The 22,102-nt window shown below is 42.6% G+C and overlaps 1 protein-coding gene across 1 annotated transcript in view; it reads left to right on the forward strand.

Annotated features, from left to right (window-relative positions):
* oprl1 (opiate receptor-like 1) overlaps window positions 1-22,102 on the forward strand; it is an 89,736-nt gene that overhangs the window by 45,759 nt on the left and 21,875 nt on the right. Inside the window, exons 3-5 of the mRNA XM_030423495.1 lie at window positions 14,135-14,222; window positions 14,974-15,156; window positions 16,713-16,803. Coding sequence (XP_030279355.1) covers window positions 14,135-14,222; window positions 14,974-15,156; window positions 16,713-16,803 — 362 coding nt within the window. The remainder of the gene's footprint in view (window positions 1-14,134; window positions 14,223-14,973; window positions 15,157-16,712; window positions 16,804-22,102) is intronic.

A 22,102-nucleotide genomic window follows, 5' to 3' on the forward strand; every position in this document is an offset into this window, starting at 1 on the left:
GGCCGGCGCCTCCTCAGCAGCTGGTGGCCGTGAATTGGACTGGTGTGATTGTCATCGAGAAAGGCTTTTCCTTCAAGAGCGCTTACCTCTGAAGACACACAGGGATAAAGAAGGGCTTATGCTGTGGCAGTGTACAGATAAATAGCTCTGTATGAATCTGTGTCATTAAACACAGAGGGAGGGAGAGGATGAGATACAAAGAGACCCAGGAGAAAGAAAGGGATTTCTTTATGGAGGATTTACAGGATGTTTATCCAGCAGATTTAAAAGAACTGAAGTGTTCTTCTCTGTAATGACGCTGTTTTGGGAGGCTGTTGGTAGCTGCTGACATCTCAGGAGGTTGACGCATGCGGTTTATTTCAAGGCAAGCAAACGTAATGTGTCAGTCAGTGCGTTTACATGCACAGCTTAGTCAGATTACAGCCATAGTTCGACTCTGCTACTCAATCAGACAACTGCAATTATCCGAGTATACATGCCAGTGAGAAAATCAAATTACTGGCCGGAGCATGTCATACCCCGGTACGATAGGTGGCGCTGTACCCATTTCAACTAGTGGTAACAGAAACACCTCCAGCTGACCTCTTTACGTCACCAGCAACAACAAACTGCCTCGGCATTCCAGAAAGATGGCGTACGAAGAGCGAGACGAAGCTACATCTTTGTACATTTCGTATATGGTGTACATGATAATTACACAAACCAGATGCACAATGCCGCTCTTTCTTGCGGTGATATCGGAGGAAAGACGACGCCGCCGTCCGTCTACTTCCGGCTCACGGCCCCGGGAAGAAAATCTCGCGCCTGCGCAGAACGCAAAATCCGATCCGATCCGCTGGAACGTATACATGCAGGAGTAATGCGACTATCAATCGAATAATCTAGGTGCTTTAATTCAACTATGAGAAATCCGATCCGGTCCGATTTTGGTCAGACTAAGGTGTATAAATGCATCTTAAAGATCCGATCATAGTCGGACTAACACAGTAATTCAGTTTTCTTGAGTGTCATGTAAACACACTGAGTATTGCTGTGGTTACTCCCGTTTTAGGATTAATTAAAAAAAAATAAAATACTGACACAACCCAATCGAAACCGACTGAAACCTCTGCAACAGAAGGGTAACGGAAAAACAGATCAGATCAGAACGAACTGAACCGGACTGCTGGTTTCTTGGGATGTGTCACACATTTGTTGAGCTATCATGGAACCCGCACTGTAGATTCGACTTTGTCTGATTTAGCTTAAAGATTCATCTTGAGAGTTCATTCTTAACCTTGGAGCCAGCAGTCTGCAGCTGAAAGCTGAAAGATGAGTGTGGGCAAACTCTCTTTTCACTCCGATCGCACTCTTATCTTCGTAATAATCCGAGTGTAGGTTTTATACTCCAGTTTCCAGCTGTATTCAGGCGGGTTGAATCATTCCACCGCAGAAGCAGAGGTGTTATCTGATGAATGCTTCATCACAGAATGAATCAGTGATGGGGATGAAGCTCTGAAGGGCATGTTCCCTGTTCTGATGTGTCTCTATGTGACATATTTTCATTCAGAGTGACGCACAGTGAACTTCTTTGTTTTTGGATCAACAAGCTTACCATCAGCGAAGGGTCACAGCCCCGCAGAGCTCCGAGAGTGGACGGCATGAAGCATTCCTCTGACCCTGGAAACATTTTGTGCAGAGAGTGAAGAGAGAGAAGCCCGAGGAGGGATTTCGTCTCCGTCAAAGACACACAGCCTGATGGATGAAACAATACCCTCCCTCCTGTGAGGCTGCAAGATGTCACGCTGGGAACATTTTTTAAAGGAGCCGCCTGTGATAAGTGGTGTGTTTGACAGGAAATACTCACCCAACTCCATTTTGCAGAAAGTTCAAACGATCAGACTTCATCTCAATTTAAAGGGATATTCCGGTGTAAGTTTAATCCATGGTCTACCACACCGTGAAACTGTGTTACACTCCCTCTCGAGAGATCAAGTTAGCAGACCGCTAATTTACGGAGTTTTATCAACCTCAGAAACGACCGCACGACAACAATACACTGCAGTAAATGGATCCAACTATAAACCGCCACCAAAAAGCCACAAATAATGCTCAGAACAGCACCAAACTTCAGCAACAGTACAAATAGGGTCTCAGCACATAGTCCGGGGCATCTAACCTCCGCTAGCTTAGCTGGATTTCTACTGAAAAGCTGACTAAATTTACCACTCTTCTGCAGCAGCTTCCTGTTGACGGGAAGTCCCGACGAGTCGATTACCGAGTGCAGTAGAGTTCCGCGGCTCATGGATGAAAATGTCTGATTATGACTCCATGGAAAAGCAATCAAAGTTCATATGTGTCTTACCTGCCAGTTTATAACAGTTATTATCGAGAGCGGACAGGGAAAAGAACGGAATTGAGCATTTCTAACCGCACTCGGTAATCGTCGCGTCGGGACTTTCCCGACCCGGAAGCTGATGGAGGAGAGTTGAAATCTGTTTTTAGCTTCACAGTAGAAATCCAGCTAAGCTAGCGGAGGTTAGATGCCCCGGACTATGTGCTGAGACCCTATTTGTACTGTTGCTGAAGTTTGGTGCTGTTCTGAGCATTATTTGTGGCTTTTTGGTGGCGGTTTATATTTGGATCCATTTACTGCAGTGTATTGTTGTCGTGTGGTCGTTTATGAGGTTGATAAAACTCCGTAAATTAGCGGTCTGCTAACTTGATCTCTCGAGAGGGAGTCTAACACAGTTTCCCGGTGTGTTAGACCATGGATTAAATTAACACCGGAATATCCCTTTAAGCTGGTAAGCTGGACTTTCATATTCAAGATGCACACAGGAATTAATGTATTCTGTTTCCTGTCACAGTTCGGTCCAACCTGTCACAATGTTGACCAAATTTTAGCAGGGATAACTTCTCCCATGGGTGTATTTCATCTGAGTTGCAGGGCGATGACAGAAGAAAAACACGAGTGATAAGTTGCAACAGGGGTCCTTGAAGATAACACCGACACAGCGATATCAGATCGTGCTGCTTTTAGATCTTCAAGAAAAGAAGATCAAGACAAAAAATGGATGAAAAGACTGTCAGAGGATGTGAAATATAAGTGCTTGAAGTAGTACACCTCCAGCTCTGTGGCACTCATCCCCGTCCTGATGAAGTGCTTCAAGGAGCTGCTTCTACAGCACATCAAAGAAAACATCCCCTCCAGCCTCAACCCTCAACAATGTGCTTTCAGGGCCAACAGAAGATGCCATATCCACTGTCCTCCACTTAGTCTTCACACACCTAGAGAATAACAACAGCTTCATTAGAATGCTGTTTGTCGGGCTGTGAGACTCCTCAATTCATCCTCCACACGCTATTGCAAAAAAAGCGTTATTTGTCTTAATTGAAAGGACTTAAAGTGAAACTCTGGCCAAAATGCAACCTAGGCTTTTTTTCAAACCTTCATGTAAAAGCATAATTACAACAAAAGAGGCACGTTTAAGATTTACCGTATTTTCGTTTTCGGGTCAAACTCATTTTCAATGGGAGTGCTACGGGCACTTTTACAATAGCTTCAAAATCTCTATTGTTAAAACAGTAACAGCAGTAGCTTGTTCCGCTCGCCGCCGTCCTGCCAGTGGAGAAGTGTCGATCTCAGAATGTGACGTAACCTGGAGGACAGTTAAGGTGGAACGCTCCTAAAGCTTAGTTCCATATAAATGCAGGATAATTTGTTGTTTTGTCGTTAGCGAAAAACAATATTGACTTTGAAGTTGAAAAAGGAGCCTCATATAAGAAACAATACTAAAATCAAAAGCCGGAAAAGTCACGTGAGATCTCGCGTGGATAGTTGTTGCTGGAAGACAGTAGTTCCACCTTAACTGTCCTCCAGGTTACGTCACATTCTGAGATCGACACTTCTCCACTGGCAGGACGGCGGCGAGCGGAACAAGCTACTGCTAACGTGAGTTGTTCAAAAACCTTCTTTTTAGTAAACTCTGTGTACACAAACAATGTTCTCAATGCTCGTGTTCATGTGTAGAGACCCTGGTGATACTACCAGCAAAGTTTCATGTTGTGTCGAGACTTCTTACTGTTTTAAAAATAGAGATTTTGATGCTATCGTAAAAGTGCCCGTAGCACTCCCATTGAAAATGAGTTTGACCCGAAAACGAGAATACGGTAAATCTTAAAAGTGCCTCTTTCATCGTAATTATGCTTTTACATGAAGGTTTGACTCGGGTACATTCGAGAGAGTTTCACTTTAAAAGGACTTAACTCCACAACCGGTGTTTTAAAATGACAATAATTGAACCTTTACATTTCATGCATGCCTGATCTTAGAATAAAATGACTGACAGTGTATTTTCTTCTCTCTCCTCTTAGTTATCATGCCGTCCATGAAGCAAAAGTAATAAGCACATAGTTCATTTTCTCCGACTCGAAGCGAATCTTTAATGAGGAAGTAGACGAGCTGTGGCTTCTGGGTATAACACAGGTTAATGTGTTCGAGTCAAACAGAAAATATTAAGTAGGTCTCAGGAAGCAGCGTTAGGAAAACCAAGAGAATAATTCATAAATATGGTTTGGAGCGGTTTGGAAAAAAATGGAGAACAATTTCGTCGCTATAATGAGTTTTCTCAGCCAGGTGCTCTGTCCTGTCAGGTGATCCCTGCTCTGTATGGCCTGGTGGACACAGCATGAGCCACCAAAGTCAATAACACGTGCACGCGCATACATACATTTGTGCCAGCGTGTGACAGCTCATTCAAGCCGACGCAGTGCAGACCGGCAGTTTGTGAATAATTCAAAGTGATTATTAATATTTGAAGCTGAACAGCACGGCGGATGAAAGAGTCATCAGATGGACTCCTTTCATCCTCCTTCCTCCTTCCTCCTCCTCCCCCCTCCCGTTAATGGAGAGGAGAAGCAGAGTGAGATATGAAGAGAAAGAAGAGTCGAGAGGAAGGGGGGGGGGAGTGCTCTCGAGGAAAGTGAGGACAGAAATATGAGCGTGCGATGGCGCTGGTGTCGTGACGTGACGCGAAGAAGGACGACATCATCGGCAAAGAAATTGTCTCACACGGCTCAGCGTTGTGTCACGTTCTGAGCGTTTAACGTTAAAGTCGGCTCTACTTGTGTGCGACCACACGGCACTCATCGGCGTAAAAGCACTGTCGCGCTAATGTCGACCATAATTTGCTTTAGACGCCCAGCTTGTGATCCTTCTCCTTGTCGATGTGCGATTTTAATCTCCCTCCTGTGATGAAAAAAATGGAACCATTGCTATTAATTGCAGAATCTTGACCTCACAGCCCTCAATTATTCACCATCCACTATCGAATTCAGCTCATTTCATTGCTGAATACAAATGCGTTTCCTGAAGGGTTCACAGGGCTAATCCCTTAAATTGCATTTATTAATTACAAGATCAAAGTCACATGCAAATAGAGGCAAACAGGTGATAGAATAAAAACAAAGATGGATGGAAAGAGAGGGAATAAACGACGATGAAATGATGTGAGGCAAAAAGGAGCTGCTGTAACAATACAGACAGAAGGAATTCAATTATTTGCTTTAACTCACTGAACATGACAATATTAACACAGCAATCTGAGCCAGCTGCTCAGTGCAACTGTGTGAAAGACAGAAAGAAAACCTGGTTTGAAGGAAGTGATTTTTACTGTAAACGAGAGCGGAAATAAGTGAGCTGAGTATTTCCTTTTTCCACTGGTTTGTTGGCCTGATTGATGTTATCTGTCTCAGGTGGCACCAGAGACGAAACATAATTTGCCTGACAATGACTCTCCTCGTCTCCTTTGTTAAAGGCTAAAGAGTGAAATTTCATAAAAAGGCAGGAACTGCGTGGGAAGCAACCGAAGCATCTGCCACCAACGTTCAGCTCAATCAGGTGTTTCTCAGTACGAGGACGACAACAAACTGGGGCAAACTGATTGATTTGCTGCATTTCTGTTTGCACTAAAGGTTGCAAATTAATCAGTGAGCTCCAGTCTTTTCTGTCCACATGCAGCAGATTTTTTCCTGTCGAGGTTTTTTCCCTTGTGTTCCTGAAACGGGGGAATCGTGGTGAAGAGAAAACTATATATACCAGCTGGACTACCATGTAATGATGTAGCATTAGCTTGAATCTAATGCAATTCAGACGTAGTTTTCTGCTTCATTCAATAGAAGACCATTACTAGTTGTTAACGCTCTTTGAAGCAAACCAATTGCCAGAATAGATGTTGGAATGGACGTGAACCATCCTATTCTTTATATTCAGTTTTCTATTTTGCTGTGACAATGTTATGCTTATACTGGGTTTGGTTTGGCACAAAAACCACTTGGTTAGGGTTCAGAAAATGTTCATGTTTTGGCTTAAAAAACCTGCTAACATGGGTAGAAAACTGTTTTCCGAGGTCTGCTTAGAAATATCTTGCAGTGTCACCTTTACATTTATTGAAATACTGTTGGACCACGTCAAATAATAGTCATGGGGTATCTCACGATTCGATTAGATTTCGATTTCGATTATGGGAGCTTTGATTCTTCGATCTTAACAATTGTTGATTCGATTCGATTATTGGTGCCACGATTCTTCGATTGTTGTGATTTTTAATGCTTTTTTTCCACATGAGATCGTTTTTGTCTTCATCTGTCGCTACATTTGTAAATAAATAGCCTATCAATTAACTCAGTTCCTCTAAAACTACACTCATTAAGTAAATAACAAGGTTTTTTGAGCAGTTGACTTGCATTTTTCAAAGACACAAAACATTTTATTTTATGACTATGTAAACATTTGCACTTTGACCTACTTAACTTTGAGCAGGGAAAGCTCCACTTGCTTGAGAGCCCCCTCTATTGGCGGAAAACACTGAAAACAGCAAATCGCGTAGGTCTCGTCAGTCGTCTTGTTTGCTCTCTCATAAAATCCAAAGTGCTTCCACGCGATTGCGGTGAACCCCGGTAGCGAGAGAATCGGCCGCTCTTTGGGGGGCTGCTAAAGCTGTTACCATTTTGCAAAGAAACTAACGTTACTGCTCCGTTTGTTGTGGTCCCACTCACTAAACAGTCCGGCGGTGCGCACGCTAAGGTTCCGGTTACGTGTTTTTTGTTCCGGTCTTGCGGCAAAGCATCAACGTTTATTAATCGATGCCAAATCGTCACGTGACGCATCGCGATGCATCGCCACATTGATGAATTGCACCCACCTCTAGTCGTGACATCGCTGAGCGAGCTTTGTTTGTTCTCAGCGTTTGGAGGTAGACAGTTCTGTTGACGGCCTTGAAGTCCAGCACCATCGTCTTGAATCAATCGTCGTCAATAGTCAAAACATTGACAAAGTGCTGGATGAGGCATGTATTGGATGGGAAACTTTTATGACATCAACAGTTAAAGTTTGCTTTGCTCTAAGCCTGAGAATATTTTTTGTTACCTAACCTTTAAAGTTTATTTCTTTATAAGAATCTTACAATTGGAACTTGGTGTCTGTCGATCGGGTTGGGAGCTGTTGCGTGCCGGTATCAGCTTGCAAATTGGGTTTTCTTCAGAGGACAAACCCGGCTTCGGTGTTTATATGAGGACGCTGGAGAAGCCAAAAGTAGTCAAAAAAGAATTAGTGAGCGAGCTGAGGAATGAGCTGGCAGCCGAGAGGAAACAGAGTGAGGGAGGCATAAAGCAGTAAAGCGTCTTTAACGGATGGTTAAATATTTCATGCTTATTTTGGAGGCTGTGGAATTCCTTAAGTGCAGACGCAGAGAGTGACTGCAAACAGAGCCGAGGCTGAGAGATCAGTGCGTCTCAGCTGCATTTCAGGAATGTAATATGCACCGAGGGAGAAACATTAGACCGCTGCTCAGCTCACACAGCTGTGATTAGGAGTTTGAATCCCGACGGAAGCTTTGATCCCATGTCAGAATCACTGGTTGATCCCTGATGTGGGTGAATGGTATAGCATCAATTAGTTGATCAATTTACCAACTTTCAACCGTTGGCCACCAGTTAAAAGTGTTGAATCTCCCAACAACATCTTGTCAGACTAACTGCTAACTGCTGCTAACGGTATTCTCTTTATTCAGCCATGATTGTGGCTAATGTTAGCTTGTTTTCACCTGAAGCACAGGACCTTTGGATTGCAGGGGAACAAAAGCCAGCATACACCAGCACCAAAACACAACGTACGCTGGTCTTGCTGGACCAGAAAGACCAGCATATGTTGTGTTTTAATGCTGAGTTTTCAGGCACGGCCTAGCTGGTTAGCACGCTAACTTCAGTGGATCGCTTCAACAAAACGTCGACACTGTTTTTTTTCTTCATGTCCTGTTAATAATGATGATAATAATAATAAATTTAGTTCCCAGCTACACACTAACTGAATTGATTATGATGGTTTTTTGGTGGGTCAACGGATACGAATGGGTCAGAACATCAACATGACGGGAGCCGCGGCTGGTGTGATCCCATTGCAAGATTTTTTTTCTGCCTTCTGCGAGATTGTCTTGATTTTTGAACAATGAAAGCAAGATGATTTAAGTGACATGTTGGTCCTCATCAGACGCTTCCTGTTAATAAACAGTGGCGTGCACAGACTTTTTGAAGGGCAGGGGCGAAAAGAAGGGCACTTTAGCGCACGTTTTGGCTCCCAAGAGGGCACTTAAGCGCGTGATTTGGCTCCCAAGAGGACAGGTTATCATGTTTTAACCAGCCAAGGGGGCAGTTTAGTGTGTTTTGCCAACCAAGAGGGCACTTTGGCATGCTTTTTTGGCTCCCAAGAGGGCACTTTAGCGCATGTTTTGGCTCCCAGGAGGGCACTTTAGCGCACGTTTTTCAACAATTGGGCTACGAGGGGGGGCGACTGATTTTGACGGTTGATATTGATTTTTCCTCTGGTTTGTGTTACCGTTGTGTTCGTCGTGTTGACTTGTCTTTTGAAGCACATTAATCATCTTGTGCAACAATGCGTCATTTTTTCCTTTATTTGACGACTTCTTTGTCCGCGCCTTTATCAATGTGCATGTGAAGAAAACAAGATTTTCCTTTTTTTGTCAGTGCAACATCGGTGATTCTATGTCGCACATCGGAGGAACAAACGTAGAGCTGCCTGAAAGTTGTCCTCTTTGAAACTTAATTGAAAAGATATAGTCAACACACGTGTACATCTGCCAGGATTACTGTATGTTACTGACTGTAGCTTCTCTTTGCTCAGGGCTCGTCTCTCCGTCCTTTCTTCTCTCGCCCTCTTTATTTTCCTTTCTCTTCTCTGTCGCTGCCACCGCTGCAAGGAGCCTTGAACTCATAATTATAATGCAATTATAGTTTCAGTGAATGACACATAGGGAGGACGGGAGGAAGCGAGGAAAAGAAAATGTGGTAGTGTTGGGAACAGGGCTGCATATCGGGAGACTGCTGCTATAGAGAGAGAGAGAGAGGGGGATTGTTTTTGAGGCAGAAACCACAGAAGGACAGAAGACAAGAGAGACCAAAAGAGACCCGTGGAGAGAGAAGACAAGATGTTCTGGAGAAGAGAGGGAGGCAGAGTTACAGAGTTTGGCGGGGAAGACTCGGTCCCTGATGTAAAGAGGGGAGGAAAGCTGAACAGATATAAAATATTCCCTCTGAAGACTCTCCTGCCTACAAGTCTTCAATACGCAGAGAGAAGGGGGGGGGTGTAAAAGAGAGTAAGAGGTGGAAGAGGACAAGAAGGCAGAAGGAGGATCAGAGGAGCAAGATGTCGAGGAGATGAGGGAGGAGAATGAGAGGGGAGAAGCTGAAGGGAAAGCGAAGAAGGGTATGACAGGATGAAGAGATCTTTACAGTGTTGCTCTCCATCACATACAGCAGCTATTGTCTTAATGTGCTTTAAGTTAGACGAGGAAACCAGCTGGATTCAGAAAAGAGGTTTGAAACAGTTGAAGTGACAAACATTCGGGGATCCTCAAAACGTCTCAAAAAGCCTTGAAAAGGTTGTAAAATGCTCCAGATATGAGTGTTAGGACTTAGAGTCTGAACTTATTCTTCCATTATACAGTTCTAGTCAAACAACATATGTACGCTGAAAGACAAATGAAGACTGTCATCACTCCTCCTGCACAGAACGAGGACTGTAGCTTTCATGATGCATTTCTACTGAGGGGATCACTTCACGTCCGCGTGGACAGAAAGTGTCTCACAAAGTTCATCTTAGATTAATGAGGCCAATTGAAATTAAGATGCATGTTTTTTCTTTTTTATGCTACAGCATCTGCTCTCCAAATGAAACGCCATGTGTTCTCAGAAACCCAAAGGGAGGACGGTGCCGTCTATCTCAGCTTTTGAACGGTTACAGTTGGTTCTGATGAAACATTTGTGCAAACCAGTATTGTAGGCAGATGGTTGGAATCAGGGGTTAAATTGAAATGTGTGGCGGGCTCATCGGCACCTAATCCTCCAACATACGGCAGTGGAAGTGCGACAGATTAGGCTTCGCTCCAAGAAGGGAAAACGCACAAAAATACTTCCACTAGATTTCTGAGTTATGCACTTGGAAGCACCATGAAGTCCCTGTTGGCACGCAGGTGCTTTGCTGTATAAAAGGATGGAGATTTCAGAGATTCCATAATTTTCCAGGTGCATCTGGATGTACAATGAGGATCCCTGCGTTTATGTGGGAGTGTGTCAAACTTCCTGACTGCAGGGGACACCAGAACACAAAACAGATTATCAGCATGTTCTTACAAACACACTCCAACACTTGTGGAGGATAGCCTTCCAAGATTCACTGTTTAATTTCAGTGCATAATCAAAGAGGGACGACATCTTGTTCAGTGTCTTTCCTGAGCTGCTGGACTGTCTTGGCCCAAATTAACCCCCGACCGCAATGACAGCTAGCTGTCAGATAGCAGCCCGCTACAACAGAGCTGCAGACTTTAAGCTAAACTACCCGAGCTGTCCTGCAAAAGATCCAACATACACACATTCTGTTGTGCACCAAACCAAATTAGCATATACAACAGCATGTTAACCTACCTACACATGTTGTTTTGGTCATTTTAGATGCTGGTTCTGGTTCTCACTCTTCAGTAGCATTTGCAAGACATTTGTTTTCTTTGTTTCTCGCTGGAGCTCCTACACGTTCACTTTTGTTTGCTGATTTGAGCTGGTAACTTCCAGATTTATTTTTGGTAAGAAAAAAAGTAAGTACATAAGTAAGATACTACAAATGACTTTATCGCAACAACAAAACACCAGCCTGCACGCTGCTACCAGGATGTAGCAGTCTGACTTAGCGACTTGATTTGGCTAACTCTGCCTGCTGCAACCTCAGATGAACTTTTAGCTGAATTCAGGACACTTTGTGTTTTTATTTGTTGTATTTTATCATCTGTCTCTCACAGTGTTGTCCCTGCAATAACTGTATCCAGATAAAGATAAGACATTCTACGATTATCTACCCCTCGTGTTTCAGGTCAACACTCTTAAAAGCGCCGCGGTGCATTCACACACTCCAACACTTAAAACACTGACTGTTGTGAAGCGTCTTTGCTTTGGTTCCGCTAATGCACTATCAGGGACACTTCTCTGCATGGGCAACGAAAAGAACAAAACTCTTTCGAGGTGACAAAATCATAAAAAAAAAAAATAATAATAATCTACATAGTAAAGGCCCTTCTCTATACAGCTTGATTTTCAGAGTGAAAGTCCACAAACTTTAACTGCAAAACAGAATGATTGTCTGCTCACAAATAAAGATTTAGATTTATCTGGATTATTATGAAAAGCATTATTTGGTTTGACAGTCGAACACGACGTCCTTCAGCAACTCTTCTTCCTCTTCTTTGCCGCTCCTTTCAGAACGTTTCATTTCTTGTGTTCATTTTGCAGCTGTCAAGTCTTAAAATTAAAATTTAGGCACGAAAAATGTTATAAAAGTATTGAGAACATCTTCAATTCGGCTTCCTGAGACCTGCAGATGCAATGCAGAGGGATGGAAATAAAGTCAGAAAGAGCTGAGGGCACGGAGACAGATAACAAAGTGAAGAGGAGGAAAGATACAAAGAACTAAACAAAAAAAAAAAGTCGGAGGAAGGTAATGAGGAGGATGAAAGGATAAAAGACTGAAAGACACAGATGTTGAGATGCAAGGGAATAGATGAGTGATAGGCCTTAGAAAGAGAAAGAGAGAGAGAGAGAGAGATGTTGAGTACGATGAGCGTCATCTCAAACTGTAGAAAAAAGAGGACATGAGAAGAGAAAAAAGAGTCAGAGAAAGGAAGGAGGAAAGAAAGAAGAGGATGTGTTGAGGAAAAAAAAAAAAGGGAGAGTGCCAAAGAGCCCGAGGCCAAACTGAATGAAGGGGGGAGGAGAGGGGGGAAGCGGAAATATCCGACTGCAATGCGTATTTTTTTGTAAAGTTTTATCCAGGGCAGCTGAAGCAGAGAAGACCTCAGAGTGCTTTCCAGTCAGAAGATGTGCAGTTGCATAATGGACACACCCGACACACGTTCATACATTAGTCAACGATTCGGTGCGATTCGATACGATACGATGCAGTCTGATACAGTTCTTAACATTTGTTTAATGTACACATTCATTTTCCATTATAAATTAAGATAAGCGATTCTATAAAAGTTGCATTGCTTACCATGTCTCTAAAGCCATCACTCTCAGCCACACTGTAAGGTCGTAAGTCCTTCAAAATAAAACGGGCTATAGATGCCGTGATTACCTTGGACCTCGCCGAGTTGTGGCTTGAAAAAGGCTTTAATATCCATGTCGTTGTCGTGCGTGTTCTTGCTTGTGCTAGCTGTAACGTTACTAACGTTAGCATCGCGTAGTTTTCTCCATGCCGTCTCACCAGGTGAGTTTTCACATTTGTCGTGCTACCGCTGCACTTAATAGCTGTTCTACAGACATTACATGTAGCCAGACTTCTGTCCAAATGTCCCTCCTTCTTATAAAATCCAAATCTCTTCCAAACTTTAGATTTCAGATTAGCTGGTGCATTGTAAACACTGTTGGAGTTATTGTTGTGGTTTTTCCCTCGGATACGCTAACGTTTCTCTCGCGAGAATCTCGCGTTGACCTTTAACTTTTTATGAGAGTTGAGAGAGACGCTCCGCAGAATTAGCAGCAAAGCTTCAGTCAACCGGTACGTAACGTAAAATCGGGCCATTGACCGGTTAATGGTAAATTTAAATCAATGCAGGGGTCTAGTCGCATCTTTAACTTTAAAAACGGTCACTGATTAGTATCGGTGAATCTTTACACGCCTATTAGTCACTAATTCATGACTTTTAACATTGTTTAAAAGAGTCCCGCAACATCGGCTGTGGATTTTCATTGAGTCCTCGTATTTCACCGTTTCTACCTCAAACCGTCTTCTGTTCACAAAGAGGTCCGTCTGTTTTAAACTCTCATCATAAATCACTTTTTTTCCAACTGTGCACTCAAATGAACATCAATCAAACTGACCTCGGTTTCGACCTCTTAAGAATAATGTTTATCTGTTCCTGCAAATGAACTCTTCACATGTCAAAAAGAAATCAAAGGATGAAGAGTCAACAACATAAAGAAAAAAGAGGCAGCCGAAAGATGAAATAAAAGTAAATAGGCAGAACCCTCGAGGCAAACCAGACAACAAACGATCAGAAAAGTCAATACGCTCTCCAGTTTATCCAGAGATGACTGAGACTAAATCTGATGGGAACAAAACCACAGGAACAGGAATACCAAACGAAGAAGCTGCAGAAACCGCAGGGCCGCCACAGACCGCTGCTCAGAGCGAGTCCACCTCGCCTCAGGGGAAAAGACAGAGCAAGACATCAGCAACAAAGCTCCGGCAGAGGAGGAGGCGGCTTATCCAACCGAGCACACACATCTTTTAATCTTTTTGGTTATTCACAGTTTAGTATTCGAAGTTTTCTTAATGTTCACACAATCCCCTTTGTTGAAAGTTTCCCTGTGGAGGTTTTATTCAGTTTTGGTAACCGTGATGCACCTGCAGCCACACAGCGTGTCTCTGCTGGTTCTGCAGACTGGATTAAACCCTGAACAGGCTGCAGACCCGGCAGATGTTTGTTTGCTGATTTTAAGGTGTTTAAAATGTGTGTGACCGACAATAAAATGAGCTGCCCGTCTCAGATATTGAACTCTCTGCATTTCCTGTGTTTTCGACTCTCTTCAGATACACCAAGATGAAAACGGCCACTAACATCTACATCTTTAACCTGGCTCTGGCTGACTCCTTGTTCCTGGCTACTTTACCTTTCCAGGTATGAAGTTTCCAACCACCTACCCATGTGCAACAGATTACAAACGTTTCCGGAACTAGACATACCATTAATTAAGAATTAATTGAAAGGCTGAATATCATAATCCGACTATCTGTAGCAGGTCGCTGTTGCTGCCTGACTTGGTTTGAGAAACAGGTTTTGTTGTTGATGGTTGGAAAGTTGGAAAACAGTCTCACCTTTATGGTTTTCAGGCACATTATTTATTTTGCAAGGCTTTCTAGTTTACCCCTTTTTAAAATGATAGGATAAGTGTAGCCTCACCATGGATGGAAAGCCGGCTGAAGGTCACTTTCCTTAAATAAGAAAAGGCATTTTTGTTTTATCAAAGATCAACGGCGAACGTAAAGCAAGGAAACTGATGAAACATGCCACCACCTCACGTCTGGTCTACGCTTTAAATTCTCCCCACTCCATTTTTCATTTCACACACATTTTTACCTCTGTTTTTAATTCACATGCGTCTTCATCTAGTGCTTTGAACGTTTAATAAAGTCCCCTGAAAGACTGTGGTGGTTCAAGCGATCTCTGCTAGCATCTGGATGTTATAAGGACTTTCATCAGTCACTGGCTGGTTGTCAGGTGTTATGGTTTCATGCTTCGCTGCCCTGATTTGTTTCCACCTCATTGAATAACTAACTGTCCAAAGTCATATTTCAGAGGAGATGGAGTTCTCTGTTCTGCCCCCGGCTGTGTTTCCATGTTCATTCTCTGATTTCTGGATGTTTCTCAGGGCACAGACGTGTTTCTCGGCTTCTGGCCATTTGGGAACGCTCTGTGCAAGGCAGTGGTGTCTATCGACTACTACAACATGTTCACCAGCACCTTCACCCTGACAGTGATGAGTATGGACAGGTACGTGGCCGTCTGCCACCCTGTCAAAGCGCTGGACATGAGGACTCCTCACAAAGCCAAGGTAAAAAAAAAAAGAGGAAACTTTCATTTCAAAGTGAGATATGCACCTTTTCAAAACCCTTCACACCTCCTTTATTCTCCCTGAAGTGACCGCTGGCATCAGATAAGACGTCAACAATCTCTTCAGCTCACTTCAGGCGTTGTCAGGTCATGAAATGTGGCTGCCGACAAGCTGGGAAGCATTAAGCATGAAAATAAGATGACACCTGCACTGTCATATTCCAGCAGCGATGTAAACATACAAAGGCTGATGTGGGGACGTGCATCGGGCCTATGTTCTGTAGGCTGCTTAGTGTCGACACCTCTGATTATGATGGTATGTGAAAGCAAAGCTATTCGAGCGATATCTTGACCAGACTTTGACATGTCAACCTTTTGTGCTGTGGTGGCATCTTAAGAAAACACCTTTTAAGGTGCTGATGAAACGCTGAAACCCAGCAGCTGATTTGAATGGTTCTGACAGTTTCTCTGCCCAGTCCCTCCATCACAGTGATCCGATCAGATTGCTGTTCTGTAAAAATATGAAGGAATCTTACTTCAAAGGGGAACTCATCAAGGTCTGTGAAGTTTCTTGGTGAGTAACTAAATAATCCCCAGTGATTTTCACTTGTAGCCGAGTGAGAAGGGACTCATGACTGGAAAAAATTTAAATAAATCTGCCGGTGTGGAGGAGGACCAGACCTCTAAAGTCCACCACACACCGCCCAGACTCAAACCAACAGCCAACCACCTTTATCCAACCACTCCGTTGCCTCTCGTCTGACCCGTTTGGCAGAAAAGTTGCATTGAATGTACCGCTTCGATGGCTTCCAACTCCACAGCAGCGTGTACATTCTGCGCTTGTGCAAGATGCAATAAGCCTCCTTAACATCGGGTGGCACTAGTCTTACGCCAGTAATCCAAAAGATGAAAACAGGAAATGACGGAACAGAACAGAAAAACAAAGCACACACCGTAGAGTTTAGTGGCATACATAGTATTGCGCCCCTCCCACACACACTGTGCTGAATCGCTAGCACACCCCCAATCAGAATGGTCATACAGCTAGCATACAACCAATCGGAGAATCCAATGCCCAACGTTCTTAGATTTTGCAAGTTGAATCGGAGCAGACGCTTCCAACGCAGCTGAACACACCAAACAGATTTGTTCCTGAGCTCGTCCGAGTCTTTCCAAACGCTTCAGACGGCCAACGGTTGGCCCGGTGTGTTTCATCTGTGCTTGAAGCTAGAAGCTCTAAACCACATTAGCCTAGCACCTCCAAACTGTATGCTGCGTTCCAAACAAAGTTTGAGGTCAGAATTTGCATGACGCTAAAGGTGATGACAAACGCGGCATGTGTACAGCGATTCCTAATGGGTGCTGCCATTGTTGTTTGACTGGCGTTGAGTAGATGGATTGGCCTCGAGTCTACAAGAAGAATGTGGACCAAGTCAACTCACTGCACCAATACAAACCCTTGGTTGCAGATCCATGGACATGAAGGAAATTATGCTTCTTATTGTGTAACCAGTCCATCTTTACAAGTGATTCACCTTCATGCGATCTTGTCCTCAGGTGGTGAATATCTGTGTGTGGGTGTTGGCTTCAGCCTTTGGCGTCCCGGCCATGGTCCTGGGGAACGTAGAGGAGGAACAGGAACATAACAGTGAGTAAATGTTCACACATACACGCACAAAGAACCTTACAGCATACGTACTGTACCGTAACATGCATTTTACTTGTGGCTGTGATTTTATGAATTTTTTATTCGAATACGTGAAATTCAGCAGCCTGCTCGGTGGTCTAGTGCAGAAGTATAGAGAGCAAGAAAGTTCAAATCAAACCTATTCAATCTGCAACCATTTGACAACTTTAAGGGTCCCAATTTTGGAAGAAAATTGATTCAAGATTGTAGGACGGGTCGACTGCCACTCCGAAGCGTCGTGTTTGATTTGACAGCGGAGGCCTTCACATCAAATCTGATTCGGTGGTAGGTAACGTGCCACAGTTTGAAGCTTGAGGCTGCTGACCGAGCTGCCAAAGTCGAGGAGTTGGAAGTGTAGAACATGTTGAACAGCAACCGAGTCTTTACAGGAATATTTCACTGTCTGTGGGAGAAGAAATAGATTCAAACTGTGTTTGAAGAGAGTGCTGACGGAGGTGTGACGTGAATTAACCTATTTACAAAAGTTGTCCCAGTTTTTATTGCTTTTATTGCACAGCATCAGACTAATAGGCTCTGTGCATGTTGTTGTTCGATACACCTTTCTCTCTTTATTTCTATTGCCAGTCAGACTCCGTATGATGCCGGATGAACTCTCACACAGCAGGTGCACATTTATACCTCCCAAAATAGAAACAATTCCAGCTCTTGATCTCTTCTGGTTTAATGTGAACCAGTTAACAGAGGTTGTGTTGATCGACCAAAGAGATAACAGCGCGCGTCATGTTTGAAATCATTAACAGCTTGATGAGGGAGGTTCTATTCAAGAGTCAACGCAACAAAGTCCGTGTAGTCTTACTGAATAATGGCAGCTCAGATGGCGGAATGTTTTTAAAAGAAACTACTAGAAAAACAACATAATTTACATTGTATAAATATACACGACTGAGATTAATGAGGAGAATACAACTGAATCCAATGACGCTGGATTCAATCAGCAGACAGCTAATTACTCAGTTTCGAAGGAAATACAAATAAAGCAGAACTGTAATCCATTAAACAAGCAGGAAAAATAAGGAACAAAGAAATAAACATTTCTGTGCACACGTCAGACTCACCGAACACAATCTCATCTTACTGGTGTCGATCATTAATGATGCACAGCTACAGTTACTGCGACGCACTTCTGCCGCCAAGAAAAGCGGTCACATTTTTCCATCAGGTGCTTCCAAACTCAAACCAATCCACTTCCCCAAACCAGCCGTGAGCAGCAATCCCACCATTTCTATTCATTGCTTTTTCCCAGTATTATACATGAGCTGGGTAATTTTCTCAGCAGACTCTCCCTCACTGATGTGACCATGAAAGTTTCAATTTCTTTCACTTTGAGCTCAGCTGCAGGATCCAGGAATCCGAGACGAGACATAATAGCCCGTGGTTCTGGTCCTCAAATTGATTCCTGTCACTGGGGCTTTACGATTAGTCGATTAATTGATTTGTCAATCAAAAGAAGATTAATCAGCTCCTGAAATATAACAATTGCTGATTTTCGTGTTTGAGTTTTGGACGATCAGTTGGACAAAAGATGAAATCTGAAGATGTAATTTTTTTCTGACATTTTTGACAGTTTCGACTAAATGATCCACTAATAAGTAGTGAAAATATTTGGCAGATTAGTTATTAAAATGATCTTCAGTTGCAGCACATTTATTGATCAATGATATATCAGACTTCAGATGCAGCTTTCGGAAACACTACTTCATGCAATGTTCCCATTCTATCTATGAGAGCATGGGATCTAGTATTAAACTGACAAATAACTAGTTATACCATTCTATTAGTTTTTAATTATCCTACACTTTAATTATGTTGCTTTCACTGCCCTCCAGCTTTATAAGTTTGAATAATGCATGTCTTTGTCTCCGCCTCTTGTGAGCAGAAGGAAGTGTGTGATAAGTTTATTAATAACTCCCAAAGACGACACAGTTGTAATTTTACTGCTCCGGTCTAAACGCCCACCTGTACTTTTTCAGTCCAAACTTTGAGTTGGTTTTATGTGACTGAATAATAAAAATCAGCCTTTTCACCCCCCTGCCACCTTACAATCAAACCTTCACGACAAGGCTATAACTTTCTATGCCTGACAACTTTATATACTTTGCCGTTGCTGCTTCTGCTCAGCTGGCAGCAAGATCCGACCGTACTACAGGAATAACGCGTCATTTCAAGTCCATATTAAATAGAGCATCACCTGGAGTTGGATAATTAAGTGTAGTCTGGCTTCAGGATCCACAGCTTAACCCTTTTTCCTTTAATGAGATGTCAGTCAGCCGCTCATGAAGGTTTAACCACTTCTGTGGCGGGGCGGAGGTATTATGTTTTCAGGTTGACCATCCGTCTAATTCTTGTAAACACAGTAGGCCATTTTTACGGCAGACGTATTGACTTGTCAAAGCAGGAAAAGCACAGGTTGGAATTTATAACATTAATGATGGCTGCATTCCATTTAGGTGAGCTAGGTCCAGAGCTCTGGTACTGTGCGTGCTTGCTTGTTACTGGCATGGATACAGGGACACTTAACAGAACGGTGCCATCGTTGGTCACAGCTGTGTTTGTCTTGCTTTGACAAGTCAAAATGTCTGCTGTGAAAAGGGTCCATATCTCAAGAGTGCCTTGTGGGAATTTCTTCAGATTTGGTACAACTGGTCGCCTCGTCTCCAGGATGAACCTTGTCGATTTTGGTAGCCAAGGGTCAAGGTCATTGTTACGTCATGGCACCCCATTCCCATAAATCCGATATTTCAGAATCACATCGAGAAACTTTGTTCAACTAGTATGCCCTAAACAAAGAATTAATATGATTACAATATGATTTTAGACAAACTTCTAATAGCATCATCATAATGATCATCATAATGTTTAGTTAAAAATGTTCACACAGCCCAGGAACAGCAGCTTTACTCGTGCCTAACCATGTTCTTTTCCTAACCCTAACCAAGGAGGTTAGGGTTGGTACCTAAATCTATCCAAACTATCATTTCACATGGTTTATATGTCAACTACGACGATAAAGGTCCCCTGACTTCATCCTTTCCTGCATGTCTATAACTCATAAAATGTGGATGGCATGGAATGAAACACGTAAAGTTTTAAATGTGTAGACATGGACAAAGGAAACGTCCTTAAGAGTAGCATGCTATTTATGCGCCATCACACCAGATATTAATGGTCTCAATGACAAACAGCCATGACTCTTATTGAGAGAATATGAGTAAATATGAAAAAAAGGCAAAATATATCTTTGAACTGCTTCGACTCTTCATCACAGGCTCTCTCTCTCTCTCTGATCTCTGATAACACCTGATGAATGACAGCAGCTTTACTCCCAGTATGAAATAGACTTGTTTCATTTCTCTTCTTATAGCTGCTTATCAGTTTCTGCCGAGTGGATCCAGCTGGGTCCTTCCTCTTCTTCTTCTTCCTCTTCAAACACATGTATATTTATAGTTTAATATTAATGGAAACTCATGCAGTGAAAAAAAAGATTATACTCTACATGTGCTAAGATTTGTATTTGGCCTCAAAGCAGTGCATTTGCCTTATAGGGCTGTGTGAGATGATGATGAGCTGTCGGTGATACGATCGTGCTGGCAGCCATCGGATATCATGACAAACTTGCTGTTGGAGTTTAGAGCTCACAGATGGCAGCTCTACTCCTAAAAAGGCAAAAAGTGTCAGAGAATCCTGCCCAGTTTTTACGGTAACAAGTGCACAATAACCTTCAAGAGGCAGTACGTGAAGTTTATACAAACCCAAAGCAGAAAATCACCAAAATATGTCATCAGTCCATAAACAGGGTCGATCGTTAACACTGGTGGCTCGACATTCCTGAAGCAGCTGCTGAGATTTCTGCCTCATAAAACACAATTCTGGACTTTATTGTTTTAGAGCAAAGAAACAATCCTGACCACCGCAGCGCTAACACACGGACTGTTTAGCTAGCTTACACATTTAGGTCATGCCAGAGTGACTCTACTGTTTATGACACGTTCAGCTAAAGCGAGAAAGGAGAGGAAAAGTTTATTGTTGTAATTTATATTGCTGATATAAGCAGTCGTAATGTAATCATCTTATATGAAAACAAAATTGTTATTTTTCCCCCAAAGATGGTGATTTTCATCACTACAGAGCAAGATCACAAGAACAGAGAGTTTTAATCAACTCAGTTTTAAAATTCGGTTGATTTTAAAGTTTTGAGAAATATATATTTTATGTTATATACAAACACAAACATCAAACAAAGATTAAGGAGGAAAAAAATATCTTTTTATCTCTTTTATCTTTTCAACCCACTTTGATCTTTGCGTTTCACAGTCAAACAAGAAAACTATCAGAAAAGTAAATTATTAGTTTTACTAATAATAAGAATGATTTGTCAGGGTCATATGTGCCGACAGGAATCAGCTTTAAATGTCACATTCATATTATAATTGATCTGCTGTAGAACGTTTTTAATTAACTCTAATGATGAAGGATTAAAACATGTTGGTCTGTGAGGTTTTGAGTTTATCAGAGTGAGTAAAGCTTTCAGTCTGCAGTGTTTTAGACCGCTTGCCTTCTTCTGAACGTTGAATTTCTTTCTTTTTCTGTGGATTTGCACCTTTTTAAAGTTTCATCATCCACTGTTACTGGTCTTTTCTTGGTCTGTTCAGCCAAGACCGCTAAAAGTGACGTTGACTGTTTAATCTCACTTTTATGTTGCATGTGAACCACCTTCTCTCTCTGGCCGACCGACCACTGCTGGGTGAACGTGTCACTTACATGCACGTTTGCACGCAAGTGATGCAAAACACATCTTTGCTAATCTGTATCTTACAAGTGTTTCCACTTATCAACAGTTGATGTGCCCTCAAAAATCAGCTTTGCAAATATTCTTAAAGTAAGGAAATGTATGCAAAATGATTTTGCGTAATGTTTCTTATTAATGAGAACTTCAGACCAGAGTAGATGAAGTTAACAAATATGTCATTCCAGACTGAATAACGAAGAATTAAAAAAACGGCCTTTCAGTCTGAATATCAGACAAAATCTACAGACGGTCAAACATCAGTGAAGTTGGAAACAGTGTCTGTGTCCTCAGATGCAGCTCTGCCCTCCGCTGCTCTCTCCCCTGTGTGCAGACCTGCGTTAAGCTGCTATGAGTCAGTTCACCTGAACCTCTCCAGGTGTGCCAGCTGGCGTGCTGGGTGACATCAGGTCGTCTGTCAGCCTGCAGCCACGCTCGCCGCTCCCCTGAATGCTC

Source organism: Sparus aurata, chromosome 7 (assembly GCF_900880675.1).
Source record: "Sparus aurata chromosome 7, fSpaAur1.1, whole genome shotgun sequence".
Lineage (NCBI taxonomy): Eukaryota > Metazoa > Chordata > Actinopteri > Spariformes > Sparidae > Sparus > Sparus aurata.